This window comes from Centruroides vittatus, unplaced genomic scaffold (assembly GCF_030686945.1).
Source record: "Centruroides vittatus isolate TY-2023 unplaced genomic scaffold, ASM3068694v2 contig_3118, whole genome shotgun sequence".
Lineage (NCBI taxonomy): Eukaryota > Metazoa > Arthropoda > Arachnida > Scorpiones > Buthidae > Centruroides > Centruroides vittatus.
Window position 1 is genome coordinate 453113 of NW_027122009.1, and position 22354 is coordinate 475466.

The 22354-nt window shown below is 29.7% G+C and overlaps 1 protein-coding gene across 3 annotated transcripts in view; it reads right to left on the minus strand.

The window, feature by feature from the left end:
- The window catches only part of LOC136973217 (uncharacterized), a 232433-nt gene that overhangs the window by 182509 nt on the left and 27570 nt on the right, over positions 1–22354 (minus strand). For all 3 annotated transcript variants that reach the window (XM_067267918.1, XM_067267919.1, XM_067267920.1), the window contains 5 exons: positions 20682–20788; positions 20470–20596; positions 18791–18911; positions 7145–7230; positions 2788–2951 (listed from right to left, as the gene is read on the minus strand). In XM_067267918.1, coding sequence (XP_067124019.1) covers positions 2788–2951; positions 7145–7230; positions 18791–18911; positions 20470–20596; positions 20682–20788 — 605 coding nt within the window. The remainder of the gene's footprint in view (positions 1–2787; positions 2952–7144; positions 7231–18790; positions 18912–20469; positions 20597–20681; positions 20789–22354) is intronic.

Below are 22354 nucleotides of genomic sequence, written 5' to 3' on the forward strand. Positions count from 1 at the left end.
TGTGCGTAGCCGCATGCAAATTGTAGGACAGATATGCAAATGATTAAGTTTGTGTAAGCATCAGGTCATGTGGTACTCAGTTTCATGCTATAAACACCAGCAACCAGCTCAGGCCACGAGTGCTATCAGTGACAGTTTGTGGCAGCAAACTTTTGAAGAAGCATAGAAAATGTCTTGGAGACAACACTGAACTGAATACCACCAGTTAATGACTGGGAAACAAGAACATATCATGGAGCTGTGCAACATCAGTTTGTCAATGTATGCAGTTGCCACACTTGACTACCATCCAGCAATGTGTGACACAATGGCCGAAGGAACATCTGCAAACACACCAAAGAGGAAGTGGATCACAGCAGTGCACAGAGCAGCAGATTTGCTGAAGGGCGTGTGACATCTGAGGCTGCCCATAGCCATCAATGGGTGCATCTGTGTCTACCCAAACCATTTGCAATAGGTTGCATGAAGTCAGGCTGTGCACATGGAAACCAACAACTGGGGTGCCGTTAACTGCTCAACACAACTGCACTCCTGGCATGGTGTCATTATCATCACAAATGGACCACTCACTGGCATTGGGTATTGTTTATGGATGAATCCCACTTCTGTCTGTGGAGGAATGACGTCCATAGACAAGTGTGACAGTATCCTGAGGAAAGCTATGTGCCAGCCCTTTTCACTGAGCATCACACTGGCCCCACACGAAGCATCATGGTTTGGGAAGGCATCATGTTCTATCTATCAGTGGACAGCCCTGGTGCACATTTCTGGTACTCTGACAAAAGACCAGTATGTCTCATGAATTGTGGGGCCATGGGTGCAGGCTGCACCACCCAATACAGTGTTCCAGCAAAATAATGCCTAACCACATATTGCATGGCAAACTCTCACCAGCCTGAATGGAATTCATATTCTTCCCTGGCCAGAGCCTTGCCGATCTCTCTCTCATCAAACAGCTGTGGAACCTCATTCAATGTGAGGTGCACCAGGGACCACCACCACATACCATAGACAACATGCATGTCACAATGGACATAGTTTGTCAAGAGATACCTCAGGCAACCATGAATCACCTCATTAATAGTATGCCTTGCTGTATAGCTGCCCACGGGGGCCATATTCATTACTGAATAAACAGGTATTTTTGCATACATATCTTTGTTTGTTCTTTTACTAATTTGCATATCTCTGTTACTTCTACCAGACCTGCAATGTATCTGACATGTGGCTATGCACATTCCTTTGTGGTATTGCAATTTCAGTTTTGAGGAGTGTATTATATTGATTTATAAAAAGTATTAGTTGACATAACATAAGAAGTATATGATATAAAAGTAGCATATTGTTTACAAAACATCAAGATTTATTTAAAGTATAAAAGAAGTAATATATTGAAAACAATCAGTTTGAAATGAAATTATTAAATGTCTTCAGAATAAATTATATTATAATTCCTGTGCATTTTCAAGAGAGAGATAAAACCAAGCTACTATAAATTAAACATAAAATTTTCTTCAATTTTCAGAATTTTTAAATTTGAAGAAAAATAATGTTAAGAAATATTGTGTTATTTTTTTTAAATGGCTATTTGATCTGATGGTACAACAGAACATCTAAATCATGAAAAATGTTTAATTCCAGTTAATCAATGACTTTTCTAACTTATTTAGTGCTGTCTTTCATTTTATCAAAAAATAAGAATTCAATGTATCTGAGGTACACAAGAATGCCATATTTCCTAAATAAGGAGTCTGTAACTAGTAAAGATATAATTACATTTTAAAAAATCTGATTTTTAAAATTAATAATTATTCCAAATATTACTCCATAAGATCCATTAACTTAATATATTTTTTAAAATTATTCAGTATTTGAAGCATATTATAATATTAATAAAGAAAAATGATCAATTTTTCTTCATATTTCATTGAAATACCAATAAATTAATGAATTAGGTCATATAGTATTTTGATTACTTATTTGAAATTTAAAAATAATTATATAACATTTAAGTTTCTTTTTCTGGAAATTAATACATTTCAATATGATGCTAATTTTTCTTCATATTCTTTAAAAAATGTATAAAATAATTATAAAATTTATAACATTTCAAATATAATTAAGTTTATCCATAAAGTAGCTTGTAATTAGTTTTCCTATTTTGTTTAATATAATTATGTAATTCAGGTTATGGTTTATATTTGTTATAATTTAACCAATGTTTTATTCACACATATAATCAGTAACAGATTCAGAACTCAAAGCAGGGCTAACTCAAAACTTAAAAATATTTGAATAATTTAATAAAGATTTTTATTAACATGTGGCACAATGATTGCAGATAGTCTGATAAACTATATTTGTCATCATAAATGGTTTTCAAAACATTTTGAAGTTTAAACAAATAAACTTTAATTTTTTTTTCTTTTGTCAATTGAGAGGATTTAGTCCCTGTAGTCTCCTTCGGATCTGCTCATGTATATAATTTTATAAATTTTATTATGTATCTAAATTATAATTTTATAAATTAAAATTTAGCTACATACTAATATTAGCTTACAACTAAAAGTTTCCATTTCATACTTTTATAAGCATCTTACTTTTAATACTCATTTGTTCATTTAAAAATTAGTTGCATGAAAAAGTAAGTATTAAAAGAAAAATTTAATTTAAAATTTTACTGTTAGAATGATCTTAAACCAATAAATTTATTTTGATAATTAAATAAACAATTAATAATAATTATTTAAATAAAATTTAAATATAAATAACTATTATTAAACACACTAATTTATTGCTCTTCTGGGTTTTAATAACTGAATGAGAATAATCTAAAATATTTTCTTTATTATTTTTTTCCAGTACATCACTATTTTTGAAAGAATGAATTTTATGAAGTTCAATTGCAATTTTACTGCCAATCACTGCATTATTTTTTATTAAGAGTATATCTAAAAGTGAGTTAAGGTATTAAATATTTAAAATTAAAAAAAGGTATTAAATTTAAAAATTCAATTTGCTTTTATACATAACTAAATAATAAATTACATAACATAAATTAATTTATGGAATTTGTGTTACATTACGTAGAAATTAATTGATTAATTTTTACATTATTGTATTTATTAAGTATAAGAATAAAATAATAAACATAAACAATACTAAGATAATAAATACTATAATAATTCAAATTTTTTTTTGCTCATAGTTTGTAACTATGTAAAAAAAATGTACAAGTTCAAGAACAAGAAAAAGATCACAAAGAAATAATTAACAAAGCTGTTATATTAGTGAACAAGAAGATATAGTTAGAAGATATAGCAGCCCAGCTCTCCATTAGCTTCACTCATCTGTTCCCAATAAAGATGATTCATAACAAAAATTTTAATAATATGTATACTTTCATCTGTCTGATTCCAAATGAGGATTCTGTAATATAAACTAAATTCGGATCCATTTTGAAATTCACCTCCACACTCAAATTAATTGGGAGGAAAAAAAATGCAGTTTTCATTCAAACTGCATAAAAACTTTCCTTTCAGATTTTCTCCATCAAAACCGAACATAGAACCACCTTCAGATTCCAGAACAAAAACAACATTCTTCTTTTTCAAACCTGTTGAACATCATGTTTTTTTGGAATATTCCACAGAAAAACTTTCAAATTTCAGGTTATATGGCTTCACTCAATTGTCCCAATACAGACTATTCATATCAAAAATTTCATGACAATTCAGTCCCCCACATGGAGCCAACTCCCTTGGACCAACCTCCACTTATTTGCTTTCCCTTGCTTCCTTTCTTTACTCTACCTCCTACAAGGTGGGTAGCCTAACTGTTCCACCCATGCTTGCTTTTCTCCTCCTCTCAGGCTGAGTTGGCCTTACTTTGCTCCCCTCTTGAGTCACCCTCTTTTTCACTTCATTCAACCTCAAGCTCATTTCAATTACTTGTTTAAAAATTTTGTGACAATTTATTGATTTATTGTTTCTATTTTGTTTTTTCGTGAGAGAAAAAAGTGTCATGACGATTTTAAGCTTCACACACATAGATTATATATATATATAATCTATCTAAATAGGCTATATAGAGTAGATTTAGTTGGTGCCATTTGCACTTTATTGAAAGTTTTGGTCCTTTTCTCTTGCTTGAATTTTAAGATACTTTCCTTTGCAGACTGCCAAATAAAATCATGGCTTGTATCAAATGCAAGTGAAGCTACTTGTGATGAACTCTCTTTTCTACTTTATTATTGATTAATCTCATCCTTCATATTAATATTATTTTCAAACTTCTTTTGTCTTGTTAGGAGGCAACAACTTGTTTCCAACTCCATATTTTCTATTCAAATATTTTAAATGATTCTGGTATTGTTGTAATTGCTTCTTAATCTTGTTTATGAAGGAAAATAATCTAATTTAGTTAATATTGCATTTTCTTTTCTTAAATGGGCAATTTCTTCCTTCTCTGAATGCAATGATGTTTTCCTATTCTCTTTTGCATCTTCTGTATCACATTGCACTACATCTTTGTTAAGTTCTTGTCTTGCAATACCACTTTCTCTTTCTTTTGCTCTTGTTTATCTGCTTGTGAGAGCTATCATAGATACCAATAAACTAGAATATCATGTGTCTTCTTCAGACAGTACTCATTGATTATCTTCTAAGATTTTTGTTTAAGTTCAACATTGGTAAAGTGAATGAGCTCAATTTCTTCTACATTTTGAATAGCATCTTTGTCAAAACTATAAGGACTTAGGGCAGTACAAAGTTTTTCAATTTTTGAATCAGAATCACAACTTCATGATATGTTTAACATCATGAAGTTGTGATTCTGATCATCATATGACTTGTCAGTGAGCCACAAACAGGGATCATGTAAACTTTTCATAAACTCAGAAGAGTGGCTGTAGAAAAGCAGTTGTTTTCATTAGCCTCAAATGAGGGAAACTTTTTGGTATAAAGTGATTCAGTGGTCATGAGTAAGTGTCTTTGTTTTTGTATTTTATATCTATTCTATCTATGTGAACATATAAACATGAAATATACATTATTTCTTTATTTTATTGTAACTTAGTAGTTAAAAAGAGAGTAAAAGTTACTGTCAATAGAGTTGAGCAGTATGAAACAACAATTGATCTACTTATCATTATGTGAAGGATTTTCAAAACCTTTTCTAGCATGTGACAATATAAATTTTGTGCAACAATACTGCTTATCAGTAGAAACTTTTATTTACCTACAAAGCAAAATTGGAAGTGGCATAGGAACAGGAAGAGGGCTACAATTCAAATACATTTTCAACTTCTGTTTGAGTTTGATTTTGTAAACAATGTAACTTTACAAAAATGCCTTTCTTGCTGTGTAGCAAACAATAAATATGCTTTATATTATTCTGTTCTTGCAAAATGCTGCCAAAAGCTATTCAAAATTCACTGCTACTAGTTACACCATTCAGAAGATAAAATTATTTGTATGAAAAGTTCCTTAAATATAATAATACCTATTTATATTATTCATGTTATACTTACATTAAATTGATATTTATTTTTTACATTAAAATTGTCATTAAATATGTGGATTATAGCAAAATGTGTATTGCTTGTTGAATAGTTGTGCCAGGTGACAACTCACATAAGTCATTGATCCACTACATAACTTTGTATGGAAAATTTATCTCTGGGAATAGAATGGCTCACAAGAGCCACTCAAGAAGAGAGACTCATCATTGAAAAACTTTATATCATACTTAGAGTTCAAGATCAGATTTGGTTTTCTTGAGTTTCTTGATCTTGTTACCTGACCACCGATCACGGAGATGCTCATTTGTTTAAGAAAATCATTCTACAATAGCATAGAATGAATCATAAATGAGTCCAGGACAATAAGCATACTGGTCCACTATAACTTTGATATCAAATATCTAAAGTGAAATGACACTTGTAAAAATGCCAGTACACATTTTCATGTAACAAAATTGGTGATCTACTATGAATATATTCAGTAGTCATATGACAGTCAAGTTTCTGTCTGACTTGATAAATACAGTCATCAGATGTCCACAAATTTAAGTATCTCTTACATATTTAGAATAATTAGTGAAAGAATACATCACAACAGCCAAGCTATAAAAATCATCAATGTTTTTACAATTTGGCTTCCCTTCAGTTTACTTGATACACACTAATGACTTTATTGTCAAGAATTTAGGTATATCACATTTCTTTTCTTTCAATCTGTCAGAACAATTTATATTCACATGATTGTAAAAAGCCTTACTGTCCTTAATTTGAATATTATTGTTAATTGTCTACTTGGACTTTACTTATTAATAGAACTTTATACTGGTGTTTAAAGATTGGCACAGTAATGAGAGTTAGTTTAGGAAAAAACAAAATTTCTTTATTATTTTATAATAATAATAAAAATTTTCTTAATAATAAAGAAATTATTATTATTATTATTATTATAAAATAATAAAGAAATTTTGTTTTTTCCTAAACTAACTCTCATTACTGTGCCAATCTTTAAACACCAGTATAAAGTCCTATTAATAAGTAAAGTCCAAGTAGACAATTAACAATATGTTCACATAACCTTTCCACAATGAAAACATTTTTATTGGTTAGGTGTAACTCAAGGTTTTTTCTTTCACAGTTTCACAATTACTAAACTTTTCTCTAAATTAATTACTATTATTTTGTTTCATAAAGTAAAGATTTGATGTCTTATCATCTGAGACAACATCTTTTATTACATATTGCAAAATATGGTTGAACATTTTGCAAGAAATATGCAAAATAATCAACTTGTAAGGCAATTTCCAGCATTATATACAAATATTTGTGATATGACTTCCTTTTTCCTTTGTGATAATTCTATGTACTTGTCATCTGCTTACTTTTGATGAAAATTCTGATTTAAGACCATTTTTAGTGTCTCCATAATTTTGAAGTTTTCAAAACTGACAAATAAGTTAATATAACCACTCAAAAATTTACTTTATGCAAACAATTTTCTGTAGATGTCATCCACATCCACACATTTCATATATAATTTTACTTTATTGTTTAACTTAAAATTATCTAAATTATTATTATTTAAAATGCTAAGAAATTGTTTAATTAAAATTAATAGAAGGATACTTGATTTCAATGATTCTCCTAATGTTAAATCATTGACTTTTTTTAAAATGAATGGAGTCACGTCTTTCCCTTTGACATTTTTTTCTCTGTTAAAAAGTAAATAAATATTTAAATGTAAAAATATTATAAATATTGAGTTCCAGTTCCTAAATTAAACTTTTTAAATTTGTGAAAAAGGGTCTTTTAAAAACTGAATGTAAACAAACAACAACAATATAAAACATTTTAGAAAAAGGGACTCATTTTACTTTATTTATTGAAGATGACTTAAATGCAAATGAAGCAAAAGTATATTTGTTACTTTTCCAGCTGTTATGTATATATAAAAAGAGAAAATATTGAAATCATGTCAAATTTGATCCACTGAGTTTTTCAAATTTTCATGTATCAAGATTCCCTGAACCCAAAAAAGTAAAAAAAAACAGAATATAAAAATTCCATGCAAGTGTTTGTGGGTGTTGGTGTCTATTTCCTTTAATATTTCACAATGGGGAAATGATTAAGAAACAAAATTTGGCATGGTAACTTGTGTATACGGGCAATAATGCTATTACATTTTGGCAATTAAAGGTTTAGGAGGTGGAGAGATAGAGGGAGGTCATAAGACATATCTCAAGAAGGGTCAGACTTAATGAAGATTTTACTCATCATTCGCATTTACAATTTTCTATAAAATTCATCTCTACCCTAAAAATTCAGCTTTTTGTCATTTTATAATAAAATCTCAACAGATAATAAATAAAGTTGTGTGGCACTATGATTAATATAAAAGTTATTTTTTTAAATAAAATCTCATAACAGCTGAGAAAGTTTAAAAAATCAAGCAACTTGTTGCTTGATTTTTTAAAATAAATTAGTTTTATATTGATGACATATTTATAAGCAATTTTTAAAAGACTATAAATATTATATAGTCATAACTGGTTATTTAAAATATAACACAGTTTGAGAAAAAAATAACATTATTATTAAAATTTGATTCAATAATTTGTTTAAGATATTTAAACAAATTATTGAATCAAATTTATTAAAATATTTCATATAAAATTTTTAATATAGGACAATAAAACAAAAAGTTTACTTAATAAGAGTAGATTTAGTGATAGCAGGATGCCTAACTGACTTGTCCCATGCCATCAATTTATTTATTTAGAATTTCGAATATCTCTTGAGTCCATAGTAAATAAACATTCAAGGTTTATCCTAAGTGCTTGTCAAGCAGTAACACAACTGACTCAACCTATTGTCAAATCTACTTTTCCCATGCAAACTTTTCTTTCATCAGTCAGTACAACATATTTTATACTGTATTGAACTATATGTAACTTTGAAAAGTTTATGGGTTGCATTTTATTTCAGAAATTCAGAAATTTAGGACTTTTATGCATATTTGTTTTTAAGTACTTTCCTTGGTGAGAACAGTTCTGAAAATGAAGTACAGCTTTATATTATCTAGAAATAGCATAAAACTGTATTTTGCAATGCATCTCTTCTAGAGCCATTTTCAGAGACAATTTATGTGCTCTGAATTTTTATTATAGTTGTCCTTCAGAAGCAAGAGGAAATAAAAATCATAAAAATAAATCAGCCAAATTAAGGAAACACCACAATTTCATATTTAGCAAACTATATCAATTAATTATTGAACAGAAGTATTGCTGATACAACTTCTACATTCACATCTATAATTTAACATGGAAGCTGTACAAGAAACAAATAATTGGTTGCTCTGTATCAATAAATTCATTTTTGTTATCCATGTTATCCTCATACTATTTCTTAGTTAAATTTCTCAATTAAATATAACGGTAGACACACTGTAATGTTGTGAGGATAAACCACACTATTTTCAGTACAGTATTTACTTATATTTCCCATGGTTGACAATTTGCATGGACTAACTCTGCATTGAATCAACACTGTCCTCATTGCAAATGTAATCAGGCATGCATTAAGATTTCAATAAATTATAATGAGATTTTATTATTCCACTACTACTTAAACATCTGCATCTGTAACTATGGTTATCAAACTTTTACATATAAAACTCTGTTACTTTCCTATGTGCTGGAACTTGAAAAAATCGCACTTGAGAAAATTTTGATAGGAAAGTATTCTCAATATAATAGATCAAGACACTTGTGAATGCATTACCATAGCTGCTAAGTTTAGAAAATTTCCAAAGCTATTTTATATAACTAGATGAGCTAAAATATTATTGAATCAATCATCATCATCATCATCAAATAATATTGTCATTTCACTATTAAAATTTCCAGTTGTATAAGCAATTAATAAAATTCCACACCTATTCCTTTAGCAAAGTTTTTGTGAACAATGTTATAAAAATCATTGTATTATTATTCTATAAGGAAATATTTTAAAAAAAATTATGTTAAAGTTATTGGCAGAAAAATATTTAAATTTTATTATATATTTATAATGAACTTTATTAGAGAATAATTAACACATTTGTGTTGCAGTGTTACTAACAGTTATTTGAAATGTTCCACATAAAAATGCAAGTACTTTCAACAATTTATGGTTGTCATCTTCAGGCGAAATCGAATACTGTGATTTTCGAACAAATTAGCTTTTTTAACGGACTATTTAAATAACGTAAAGCACGTGTGTGGAATTCATTAAACATATTGAAATGCAATAAATATTATAGATGTAAAAACAGGTACACCACAAATACGGCACCTCTATCTTTATTTTATATTTTATATTAGGAGTAGCACGTTATAACAGCATGTTTTTACATCTATAATATTTATTGCATTTCAATATGTTTAATGAATTCCACGCACATGCTTTACATTATTTAAATAGTCCATTAAAAAAGCTAATTTGTTCGAAAATCACAGTATTCGATTTCGCCTGAAGATGACAACCGTAAATTGTTGAAAGTACTTGCATTTTTATGTGGAACATTTCAAATAACTGTTAGTAACACTGCAACACAAATGTGTTAATTATTCTCTAATAAAGTTCATTATAAATATATAATAAAATTTAAATATTTTTCTGCCAATAACTTTAACATAATTTTTTTTAAAATATTTCCTTATAGAATAATAATACAATGATTTTTATAACATTATTTACAAAATCTTACATATGCTACACTATACTTTAGCAAAGTTTTTATTCTTACATATAAATGTTTATAGATACATTAAATGTCCATTATCAAATAGTACTGAAGATGGATGTTTAATAGTCCAAAAACATTTGCACATAAGAATAAAAGCTTTGCTGGGGGAATAAGATATGAAATTTTATTAATTGAATGATATCCAGTTTGAATTTTGTGATTTTTCATAAGCAATTGTTGTAAATTTTTTTGAAGAAAACAAACACCAAATCCAACATGTTTTTAGAATAATAATCAAATTTTAAAGTATATATTTAAAACATCATCATTTATACCTATATATATTTTTTTAGAAAGAAAATTTTGATATGTGAAGATACGCTGTCATAAACGTAATAAATATTTTATTACAACAAAAAATATGTACTCAGTTTTCATATCTTCAAAAATCTCAAATTTGAGGTTTGATATTTTAACATAAAAATATGTTTAGTATTGAATATGATGAACTATTACAGAAATACTGGCAACAACAAGACATACTTGTAACCAGGTCATTTATAACTTGGTATAAGAAATCCCCTTCCTTGATGAGGGTCATTCTTAACTTAAACAGTTCTGAGTGGGGTTTCTACAAGCTCCAACTCACCTTCCCAGTTACTTTCAAGTTTGGAGATCTAGCTGACTACTTCATCCTAGAAATATATTCATTTTCTAAGAACTCATCAACAATATGAACTCTGAGATTGAACATTATTGTCCATTAAATTTGAATCAACAGCTCCCCAAAATAGTCCATGCTATGCTATTTTGGGGAGCTGTTAGTTCAAATAGGGCAGTGTACAGTATTCAAATTGCCTCTCTTGAACTTGTGGAAGAATGTCCAGCCATATGCTATGATCCCACTCCACCTGATAAAACCATTTCTAAAACAATCCTGTTCTGCAATATTTGATGGGAGATAATAGGTTCCTTGTTTCTTCCAGATGAAATGACAATAAGAATCAATCTGTAAACAGAATCTAGACTCATGTAAAGAGGACACAAACTCAGTCATCTTGACTAAATATACAGAGTCAAGATGACTAAGATGTCTTGGAGTGTCTGTAGAAGTTCAAACTATATGTCCTGTGAGAGTAGGTTAGAGTTACATAAACCTCAGGTGTCTTTATATAAGTAGATTGCATCTGCATGCAATGGAAAGTTTCTTGTATCACTGAAAACAATAAATGTCCTTTGTGTTGTCAACCAGGTTTAGGTAACTTAATTTATCTGCTAATCAGCCTTCTACTTTCCAATATGCAAATTTCACTTTAAATAAATGTTTATGAAGTAAATTTGAGCACATAATGCATATATTGTTATACATTATTCAGTTATTTTGATAAAATAGTCAAAATTATAGTGAAGACTTTAATCTTGGAGTATATTTGTCTCATTTTAATATTTATTTCTATTTATTGTTTAAATATATGGTAAAAAGTAGTAAATGTAAGAATTCAAATAATAAAACATTAAAACAGAAGTAAATATTAAAATGTTATAAAGACAAATACATTGATATGTTAAACTGTTTGAAAATAAAATCTGCCATATTATAAGAATTTTTATTTTCTACTGTATGCTGTATGATATTTATGTATGCAGTACATGCACATTCTCTTGGCTTTGTCATTTTCTGAAAAGTTTGAAAATATATACTGTAATTAGTTTATTAGATATTCCTTGTTTCCTTAATGAACTATATTGTCCAGCAACTGTGGTTTTACCTTTGAATTTGAATCAATGTCAATTAGGATTCATCCCAACATTGTACTAATTAAGCTAGTCCAGTCTAAAGATGGATGTACTGTAAATGGGCAGAAAAATTAAGGTAACATTGAATGTCAATGACAAGTCTCTCAATCATTTCTTTTGACTTTGATAACTAAAATAGGTAATTGGTTAAACTTATGGTTAATATTAAATGTCACCTTAATTTTGTGACATTTAATGTTGTAAACATTAAAAAAATTATGTTAGTAAACATTATGTTGTAAATGTTAAATGTCACCCATATGAATTGGCCTTAATAGTTAACGACAATACAAAATTATTTTATATATCCAATGTTAATTAATCCAATAATCAATTAATTAAAAACTACAAAAGATTGCTTAAATGTCCTAATTCAGTGATTCTCAAAGTGGGGGTCGTGACCCCCAAGGGGGTCGCTGAAAAATTGATGCCAGATCAATTTTTTCAAATATTTTATAAATTTACTATGGATTCATGTTTAGAAATACTGTAATAGAAATAAAAAATATATAAAATAATTTTTACTTAAATAAATTGCACATATAAATAATAAAAATAATATAAATATTTAAATACGAGCCTAACCCCCTCCCTCCGGGATGTTTTTCGACACATACTTATTCTTCGGGGGTCATCAAACAATAGCTATATGTTGACGAATCTTTCATTTAATGTTAAAAAGTTTTTTATACAGCTAAGACTAAATAAAAACTGGATAAATTTAAACAATGAATTTTTAGAATACTCTCATACCAAATGCCCAAGCTGTAGTAAGACATTATCTAAATTTCATATTCTATGTGAAAACTGCAGCGAAAATTGTATTATTCAACAATCAGATATTGGTTGTCTAATCAATTGTTCTAATGAAACAGATATGTATAAGTTCCTTGACTTAGCAAACATCAATACTATCTTTAAACTATATAATTATACAAAGCAACGTATGAATAAACAATACAGTGTTAAATACTAATCAATGTACTACATATTAGATAACTAACGTTCATTATATATATAGAAAAACTTCTAATGATGAAGGACATATATCCTGTATATGTTAATCACGTCCTTGTAACAGGCGAAAGCCTTATATGATAAATAAACTTTGAATTGAATTGTATTCTTCGGGGGTTCTTTGAAATTTTTAAGTGCAGAAGGGGGGGGTCGCAGTCCAAAAAGTTTGAGAAACACTGTCCTAATTCATATATTACATAATTTCACATTTCATTTATTGCTATAAACAAAATGTGTACATATACAGAATATTAATAATTAGTATCAATACTAGTTTATTGTGTTGGCTAAATTTCTAGAACATTACTAGTACAAACAGGGCAACTGTGGAGTTGGGGCAAAATTTATATTAGACACCTACAGAAAATTAAGTTATTATAATCTGTATATAGACATATATTAAAAGCAAAATGTTCTGTCCCCACTTAAACTGAAATCAACACTTTAAAAAGAACAGTGTGTAAGTAGGTCACACCAGGTTGCAGATAGGGGTCTATAATTTGATCTTCAAAAACACCACCCGTTAACTTCCTCTGTGGACTCAGCACAAATTTGTGGAAAGGGTCAACAAAAGGGAAGAAAGGTCTTTGTGTAGGAATAAAGACACAAAACACTTTTGACTCAGACTTGTAGTTGAAGAGAAGGCTATTCATTTGTTCCCGTAGCAACTATTCTTTAAGTTTGATTTTTGAATATTTGATATTATTCAAAATACAGATTTAGTTTTTATATTATTATTACCGTATTAGCCCGAATATAACGCGATATTTTTCGACCATTTATTTTCCGTTAAAAAATCGACTCGCGCTAAATTCGGGGTTTAAGTAATGGAATGTAATATAAACAAGGACATTTTCCTACAGAGATTGAAACGCGACTGAACGTCAGACCTAGCTCGACCGACCACTTCAAAACAACCATGTGATCTAGTTAGTAGGCCTGCGCTTTTGTTTGCATAGCGCTACTATAGTAAGGCTATGTTTCCGCTTGTTCGAAGTTCATTAGTCACGTGATTTTTCGACCGCCTTTTAGTCACGTGGGCTCTCACAGACGCCATTTTTTATCTTAAAATTGTGAAATTTTTGGCTTCGCTCGAAAAATTATTATTACATCTTTCTTTTCTTTATTTTCTCTACTTTTAAACAATGTAAAATATTTGTACATTGACAAAAATGCTTTATTTGTGTCGAATTTAATGTAATTTGATACGTAAAACGCAAAAAATAAACATATCAAATTTCAACTCGCTGTAATTTATCTCATGTTTCACCGATTGCCATCGGGTTTGTTTGTAAATGGGGAAGAAATATGACTCATTCAAGTTAAGTCAGTATAAATTTCGTACTACTGCGAGAAAATTTGTCAATAGACTCGCTTTACCCCCTAACGCGAAAGTCAATAAACGCTAATTGTTTTATAACCCTATTTTCAAATGCTTCTTTCGGAGTTGTAAATCGACCAATTGACAAAGTTTTTATTTTGTTTTACTCAGAAAAATGTTGTGTTTAAGATTTAACAGATATTTTCTTTACATTTTTACACATGAATTTTATTTTTAATTTTTTATGTGATATAGTCGTGTGTTAGGCTTAACTCGATCATTGACATGAATGTAACATGTGTTATTAGCTATAAATACCTAAATAAATGCTTATCTGATTGAATTTTACTTTCTTTGAATTCTTTTATGAGTATTATTTTTTTTTTTTCTAAATATCTTTATGAAAATTTTGGAGTCGCGTTAAATTCGGGGTCGCGTTATATTCAGGCTAATACGGTAATAGTTTTAATCTGTATATATATTAAAACCTTCAACCAAAAACCTAATAACCGGTGCCAGTCTACTTAAATTTTATGGCAAACGTTTTCGGATACCTCACTGTGACCTTCCTCAAGCCTTCTTGTCTTCTTAAAACAATTTTCGAACAATCGAACTCTTATTTCCGCTACGCATGTGCCAACCGAATAAATTGAAAAATCGAACAACTCAAATTCAAACCGTTCAACTATCTTCCGTAAATAAAGCTTCCTCCAAAAACTCTACTCTTTTGCTATTTACAAATTCCTAAACTGCTCCACCCTTCCTCTAAAAAGCGATGACGCAAGCAGCTCTAAGTCAATGCCATACGTTGCACTTTTTTACAAATTTCAAAAATGCTCTTCCACTCCTTCAATAAAAGATCGTCAGCCCGTTTCCTTTCTTTTACTCCATCTCGTCTTTTTGCAGCAGGGCCTGCCAAGCCATCGATAACTTCACCTCATCCTTTGCGTTTATTGGCTGTGATGAATGGAAGGCCTTATAAATTTCCATTTGTTCCAACCATCGAATTTGATCAGCATGCTTAGTGGTAGCCAGTAACTTCGCGGCCTCGAAGTCCGGGACGATTTCTGGATCGGATGCATAAATCATTAATGAGGTGGTGGCTCTCCCATGTTCACTATCCTTCTGGTGCTCTCTCAATCTTACTTCCACCACTCTTTTTGTGGATCCAATGTAAACCAATTCCTTATTGCATCTATTATCCATTAGTGGGATAGCGTATACCCCAGGAAGTTTGTCCCTATTCGGTCTATCCTTATCATTCTGTAGTAGTTGCAGCATACACGGGCATCTCCTGTAAGCTATTTCGAACCCTTGTCTTTTCGCAATTTTTCTATATAAAGGTGCCAAGATCGGGTTGTACAAAAGGGGTACGATATTATTCGCTGTTCTTTGATTATTCCCGTTATCCGGCGTGTCAGGACCGTCGCCATTTACATAATTTCTTTCCAGTTGCTGTAGCAATCTGCCGTACCCGTGCTCTTGTGCCACTTTCCGCAAGTAATCCAATTCCTTCCGTAATGCTTCCTGGATGGTGCTGTGGGTGTGCACCCTTTTAATCAGGGACCTGAATGCAGCCATCTTATACCCAAACGGGTCACAAGAATCCGCTGGTATGTAACTTGAGCTGCCTGCTGCCTTCCTGTATACCACTGTTTGTATCCAGTCTTTTGCTATTTGAATGCCTATGTCCAGAAAGTGCACTGCCTTATTGCTATGTTGCTGCAACTCTATAGTAAGGCCGTAACTGTTGTCATTCATCCGTTGTATGAATGAAACGACGTCCGGGTCTTTCTTCCATAATATTAAGACGTCATCCACATATCTTCTATACATAATGATGTTCTGGCTGAAGCTTGGAATTATCCTCTCTTCTAATTTTCCCTAACAGCACAAGACTGTGCTGTTAGGGACGCAAAGGATGAGGTGAAGTTATCGATGGCTTGGCAGGCCCTGCTGCAAAAAGACAAGACGGAATAAAAGAAAGGAAACGGGCTGACAATCTTTTATTAAAGGAGTGGAAGAGCATTTTTGAAATTTGTAAAAAAGTGCAACGTATGGCATTGACTTAGAGCTGCTTGCGTCATCGCTTTTTAGAGGAAGGGTGGAGCAGTTTAGGAATTTGTAAATAGCAAAAGAGTAGAGTTTTTGGAGGAAGCTTTATTTACGGAAGATAGTTGAACGGTTTGAATTTGAGTTGTTCGATTTTTCAATTTATTCGGTTGGCACATGCGTAGCGGAAATAAGAGTTCGATTGTTCGAAAATTGTTTTAAGAAGACAAGAAGGCTTGAGGAAGGTCACAGTGAGGTGTCCGAAAACGTTTGCCATAAAATTTAAGTAGACTGGCACCGGTTATTAGGTTTTTGGTTGAAGATTTATTTACAATCCAGTGTTTTAGTAGGAGTTTATTTATATTAAAACCAAATGTTCCATCGCTACCACACACAAATAACGTAAATTTAAAAATTAATTTGATTTACAATTTGAAAATTTCAAAACAACTTTTACACAGTTTTTAAAAATGTTTTAATTTTCAATTAATTTGATTTTAATTTTAATTTCGTTTGTGTAAATGCCAGAGTTTTAATTATTATTTTATTATTTTTAAATTTAATTATTATTTTTAGTTTAAATTAATTTTTAGGTTTTATTTATTTAGTATTAGTTTAGTTTTAGAGTCTATAATTACTTTTAATAATTAATTATTTATTATTTATTTAATTTTTCCTGCATATTTGAACCCTTCATTACAATATATTTAATTAATTACAACTCTCTTTTCTTTTGTGACATAACTATAAAAATTATTTTAGTGTTGTTTCACACAAAAGATAATCAAATTTAAATTTATTTTAATTTTTTTTAGTAATTTCATTAATTTTTGTTTTATAAATTTGCCTGCTTTTTAAAAATTTTTAAAAACTTTAATTTTAAATGAGTTAATATTAATTGAACTATTGAGTTACCTAGTTAAAGGAAGTAAATATAAAAGCATTGACAGGGATCCCTAATTCCTTAGAGCACAGGGTAATTTGCTCCTTTTGCACCCCTTTGGACATCCTGAGTACAAATTAAAAATTATAAGACTGACAAAAAACTAAAAACGTAAGACTACATTATTTTTTATTAGTTATTCTGATTGTTATTTTTTAAAGGCCCTAAAATATATTGGAATGATGCTGTGATCTTTAAAATAATAAAAGAATATACAATAAACCAAATTATATTTTCTGAAAGATACAATATATTCAGGTAAAGATGTATGAGAGAGTTTCTGAACTGTAACTTTGTAAGTGTAAATTATTATCCATTACATTGCTTTTATAGGATTGATTATCAGCATCACTAAGTATCTGTCCTAGTATCATTTTAAAAACTATAATTGTTTTAATATAATTTTATTGCTTGAATATTTAAATCTGTATTCTAATTTCAATATTCATTTTTTTTTAAACTAGTTCAATTTTGTATTCTTTATAATTAAAGAATACAAATTACAGTCGACTCCGCATAAGTCGACACCCAGATAACGCGTCACCGTAGGTTAATTTAGTCAGTTCTCTGTGATCCCGGCCGACTTACATAGGCAATAATGTTATTAATTAAATAATAAATATCAAGCAATGGGATCGGTTAGTGTATACGTTAAAAACAATAATCTTTAAAAATTGTAAAATCTTTTAAAAATAAACGAGTTTCAAAAAATTAACTCTTTTTTATCCGATTTCGAATGAGCTAAGAATAATGGATAATTCAGATAATAACGTATGGATAAAGAACAATAAAGTAAGGAATATTTGTTAATTTTCAGTGTCCATCTCAGTTCTTAGCTCATTCGAAATCGGATAAAAAAGAGTTAATTTTTTGAAACTCGTTTATTTTTAAAGATTTTACAATTTTTAAAGATTATTGTTTTTAATGTTATTAATGTTAAAAAACTCGGTTAACTCGACATCGTTTAATTCGTCACTACTGGATAAATCAACATACTTTTTCTGTTTCACACTTTTTTGATGTCTTATAAGTTGACTCCCCTCCTGAAAAAATGAGTTCACACCGTACAATAAGCTGTGTGGTGTGAACTCATTTTTCAGGGGGAGTCGACTTATCAGAATTCTAAAAAGTGTGAAACAGAAAAAATATGTTGATTTATCCAGTGGTGACGAGTTAAACGATGTCGAGTAAACCGAGTTTTTTAAGGTTAATAACATTAATGCCTATGTAAGTCGGCCGGGACCACAAAAATTTACTACGTAACCGACAAGTGACGAGTTATCCGGGTGTCGACTTATGCGGAGTTGACTGTAATTATATAATTATAAATTTAATTACAATATTACTAAAGTGATACAATTCATTAGCATACTTGAAATATAAATGAAGATATAATTCAATAAAAATTAAACATACTTTGCTTCTAATACAGCTTTCTTAATTGCATCTTCAATCATTTGACCTTTGTCGTCATATTCTTGAGGAATAGGAACTGCTATAAGAACAGCACTTCTCATATTGATGGAATCTCTAGCAACTAAATTTTTAAAGAATTTTCAATTTTCATGAAATTAAATCCTTGAGAAACAAATATAAAAAGAAATATAATCATATAAATTTAATTCAAATTAAAACTTTTGATACACATGGTTGGCATAACTAAACTTTTCCTATTCGGAGCACTTTGTAGCTATAACCAATAAGCACAGTGATACCAAAATTTGCATGTAGACTATGCAAAGGATGCATAAAAGGAATTTTCAAAACAATTTTAGTTCAAAAACTTCCACTAGGGGATGCTTTACATGAAAATACCAAACAAAACAAAAACACAAAAAACCACATTTATTTGTTCTGCAAGGGACATGCTTTCTGCAGTTGTTTACTGATATAAGGAATGTTGATCAATGTTCACAACATACTGGGAAAAGAGTTGCTGTCTTCTTTTCAGTTTCTTTTTTTCTTTATTCTCACACCTAACAGAAAAGAGTTACACCAGATAAAAGGATCTGGTGTAACTCTTTTCTGTTGCATTGACTCTCCTCAACTCTCCACCTATCTTCTTTGTTGTTCTCTTTTTGTTTTATTCTTTTTTCTGATGAATCATGATTTTATTCTAGATAAAGTTGATGTAATGAGATAAGCTTAGTTGATTATTTTTAGTCCTCTTCTCTTGTCTAGGATGAATTATGTGTATTCATATGATGTGAATAAGATGACAACTGTCACTTAACATTAGCTGAAAAGGGGAAATGAAGGTCATCCCCTTCATCTTTTCCTCATAATATTGTGAGTTAATGACAATTAACTGATAATTTTTTATTCTAACGTGTTTCTCTTGATTATTTTTAATCTATAATGCTAAAAGTTTAAAAAAGAGGGTCCCTAAAATTGGGAAAATAAACAAAATTCTGTTACAATGCTACTTGGTAAAGTAAATAACCACACCGTTGCATTCATACATCTACAATATATAGATGCAACGAGCATCTTGTCCAGTAACTAAGAACTGTTTGATAAACAGACAACAAAAAAATATATATATACAACACATATATAATTTGAAATACAATAAAATTTCCAATTTATTGTTTAAAGAGATTACATTATTACTTTAAAATAAGTTCATTGAAATTAGTTATACAAAATAATGCTAATAATAATTCAATAACATATATATAATGAAAGACAAAATTTAAGGAAACTGGTGGACTTGCAATACCATAAATGTTATTAATCTCACTGACTTTATTCAATGTTTGGAATAACAGATTAAAATGCCACTTTAAAATTAATCTTCATTATTTACTGTGTTTTATTTGTGTATTTTCCAGTAAAGTGTCCCTAGCAGATGTTTTTGAACTAAAGATTTTTTTTACAAAATCCTTTTCCACATCCTTTGCATAGTCTGTATACAAATTTTGGTATCAATTCACTTGTTGACTTCAGCAACAGAGTATCTGTATAGGGAAACTTTAACTAAAACCACCCTATACATTAATTTATATATTTTTAAATTTATTTTTATATATTTTAAATTATTATTAAACGACACAAAAACATTTGTAAATCAAAGAGTAAATAGCAACATTTACCAATTAATTTTGCAGCATCATTAGCATTAAGTACATTATAAGGAGCAAAATAACCACTTTTTGAAGTAAAAAAAGCTGGAAATTCTTTACTTTGCCCAAAAGATACCACACAAACACCCACTGTTTCCTGTAAAGCATTTCACAAGATTTCAATTACTATTAAATCTATCTTTATTTATACAATATAAAATTTAGTAGCTATTTTAACATACCAAATATTCAAGAGTTTTCTCTATATCAAGAATTGATTTTACACCTGCTGATATAACTGTAATTTGAGTATGAGCCAATTCTGTTAAATCAGAGCTAATATCCATACCTGTATAAAACAGTAATATATTATATGTTAATAAAATAGTAATACAAATAAGAAAATAGAAATTTATTAAAATATTTTAAAATACATTAAATACACACTCATTTATAACTCTAGTTATAAATATGTTTATATTTCATGTACATGTACAGGGTCATTAGAATTAAAGTTCCACTTGAAATGGCCATAAAAGGAAAACTACTAGACAGAATGTTATCAAACTTGGTAATAGTTCACAGGAAGTCATGGGATTTTATTTTCTGCAAAAAAAAAAAAAAAATAGTTCAAAGACTCACCACCAACAGGGTGCTGTATGCAATATTGTTAAACGAAATAAGACATGAAGACATCAGTTGAAAATGTTTTTAATCATTTCTAAAACGTGTTACAAAGCATATTCAATGTGGCATCTGCCATTTTCTGAAAGCAAGTTAAATTGCATTACTGTGTTCTCAACGGCAGCTCTTAGCATATCAGGAGGAATTTAACTTGCTTTCAGAAAATCGCGGATGCCACATTGAACATGCTTTGTAACATGTTTTAGAAATGATTAAAAACATTTTCAACTGATGTCTTCATGTCTTATTTCGTTTAACAATATTGCAGACAGTGTCATTCCTAGTGTTGCCACCAAGCCGGTTTTCACCTGGACAAGCCGGTTTTTAAATTCATGGACCAGATTAATTATTAATTTGTCCGGTTTTCGTATAAATTGTGAAATTATGATGAAACAAAATAAATTTATAAACATATTTGCAAGTATTTTATTTTTACAGTTAAAGACTAACTTCACACCCCCACCCAAACTTATCCCCAGGCTAAGAGTGACAGAAAATGTATTTTTAAAATTCTAACTTGCAAATATTAGGTCTGTTCCAACCAGTGCTGCCGTAGAACTACCCTGATGGCGCCTTCATTTTACCCTAAATTACCCTAGATTGAAAAAACTTTCCAAGCTCGAGCTCAAACTTGATCATCATTGAGCTCATGCTCGAATTAAAAAAAAAAATAAAACAAACAATTCTATGAAACAGATCCCTATACTATTATCATGAAATAATAATCAGAACAATTCTTAATTCATTGTTTTTATTAAAAATCTTAACTAAAATGTCTTTGGATTTTTAAGCTTTATCAGAGATATTAATTTACATCTGATATGGAGAGTGCCAATGGCACAATGGCATGAAGGTTGAGAAAAGCAAAATCCTACTCGGATGTAATATACAGTACCTAGTACAGTACACTACCTGTATACCTAGCAGCAATCTGCTTTATTTCTTTAGCTTCTGTTGTCCTATCCTAAAACCCTCCAGTTATAGGGGGAAAACAAAATGGTTTTAGGCTAAAACTTTTTCTGGCAAAACTTGTAATGCGCTGGATAATAGCATCAGATCATAGGACAGTTTTACCCTAGATTTATCCTAAATATAAGACTACCTTAAACATTACCCCGAGAGCTTGAAATTACCCTAGAAACGGCAGCACTGGTTCCAACACAAGATCCTAACTGGTTTAAACTGGCATGCGCATTGTTCAGTTCTTGGCTGTAAAATGACATTGTGCATG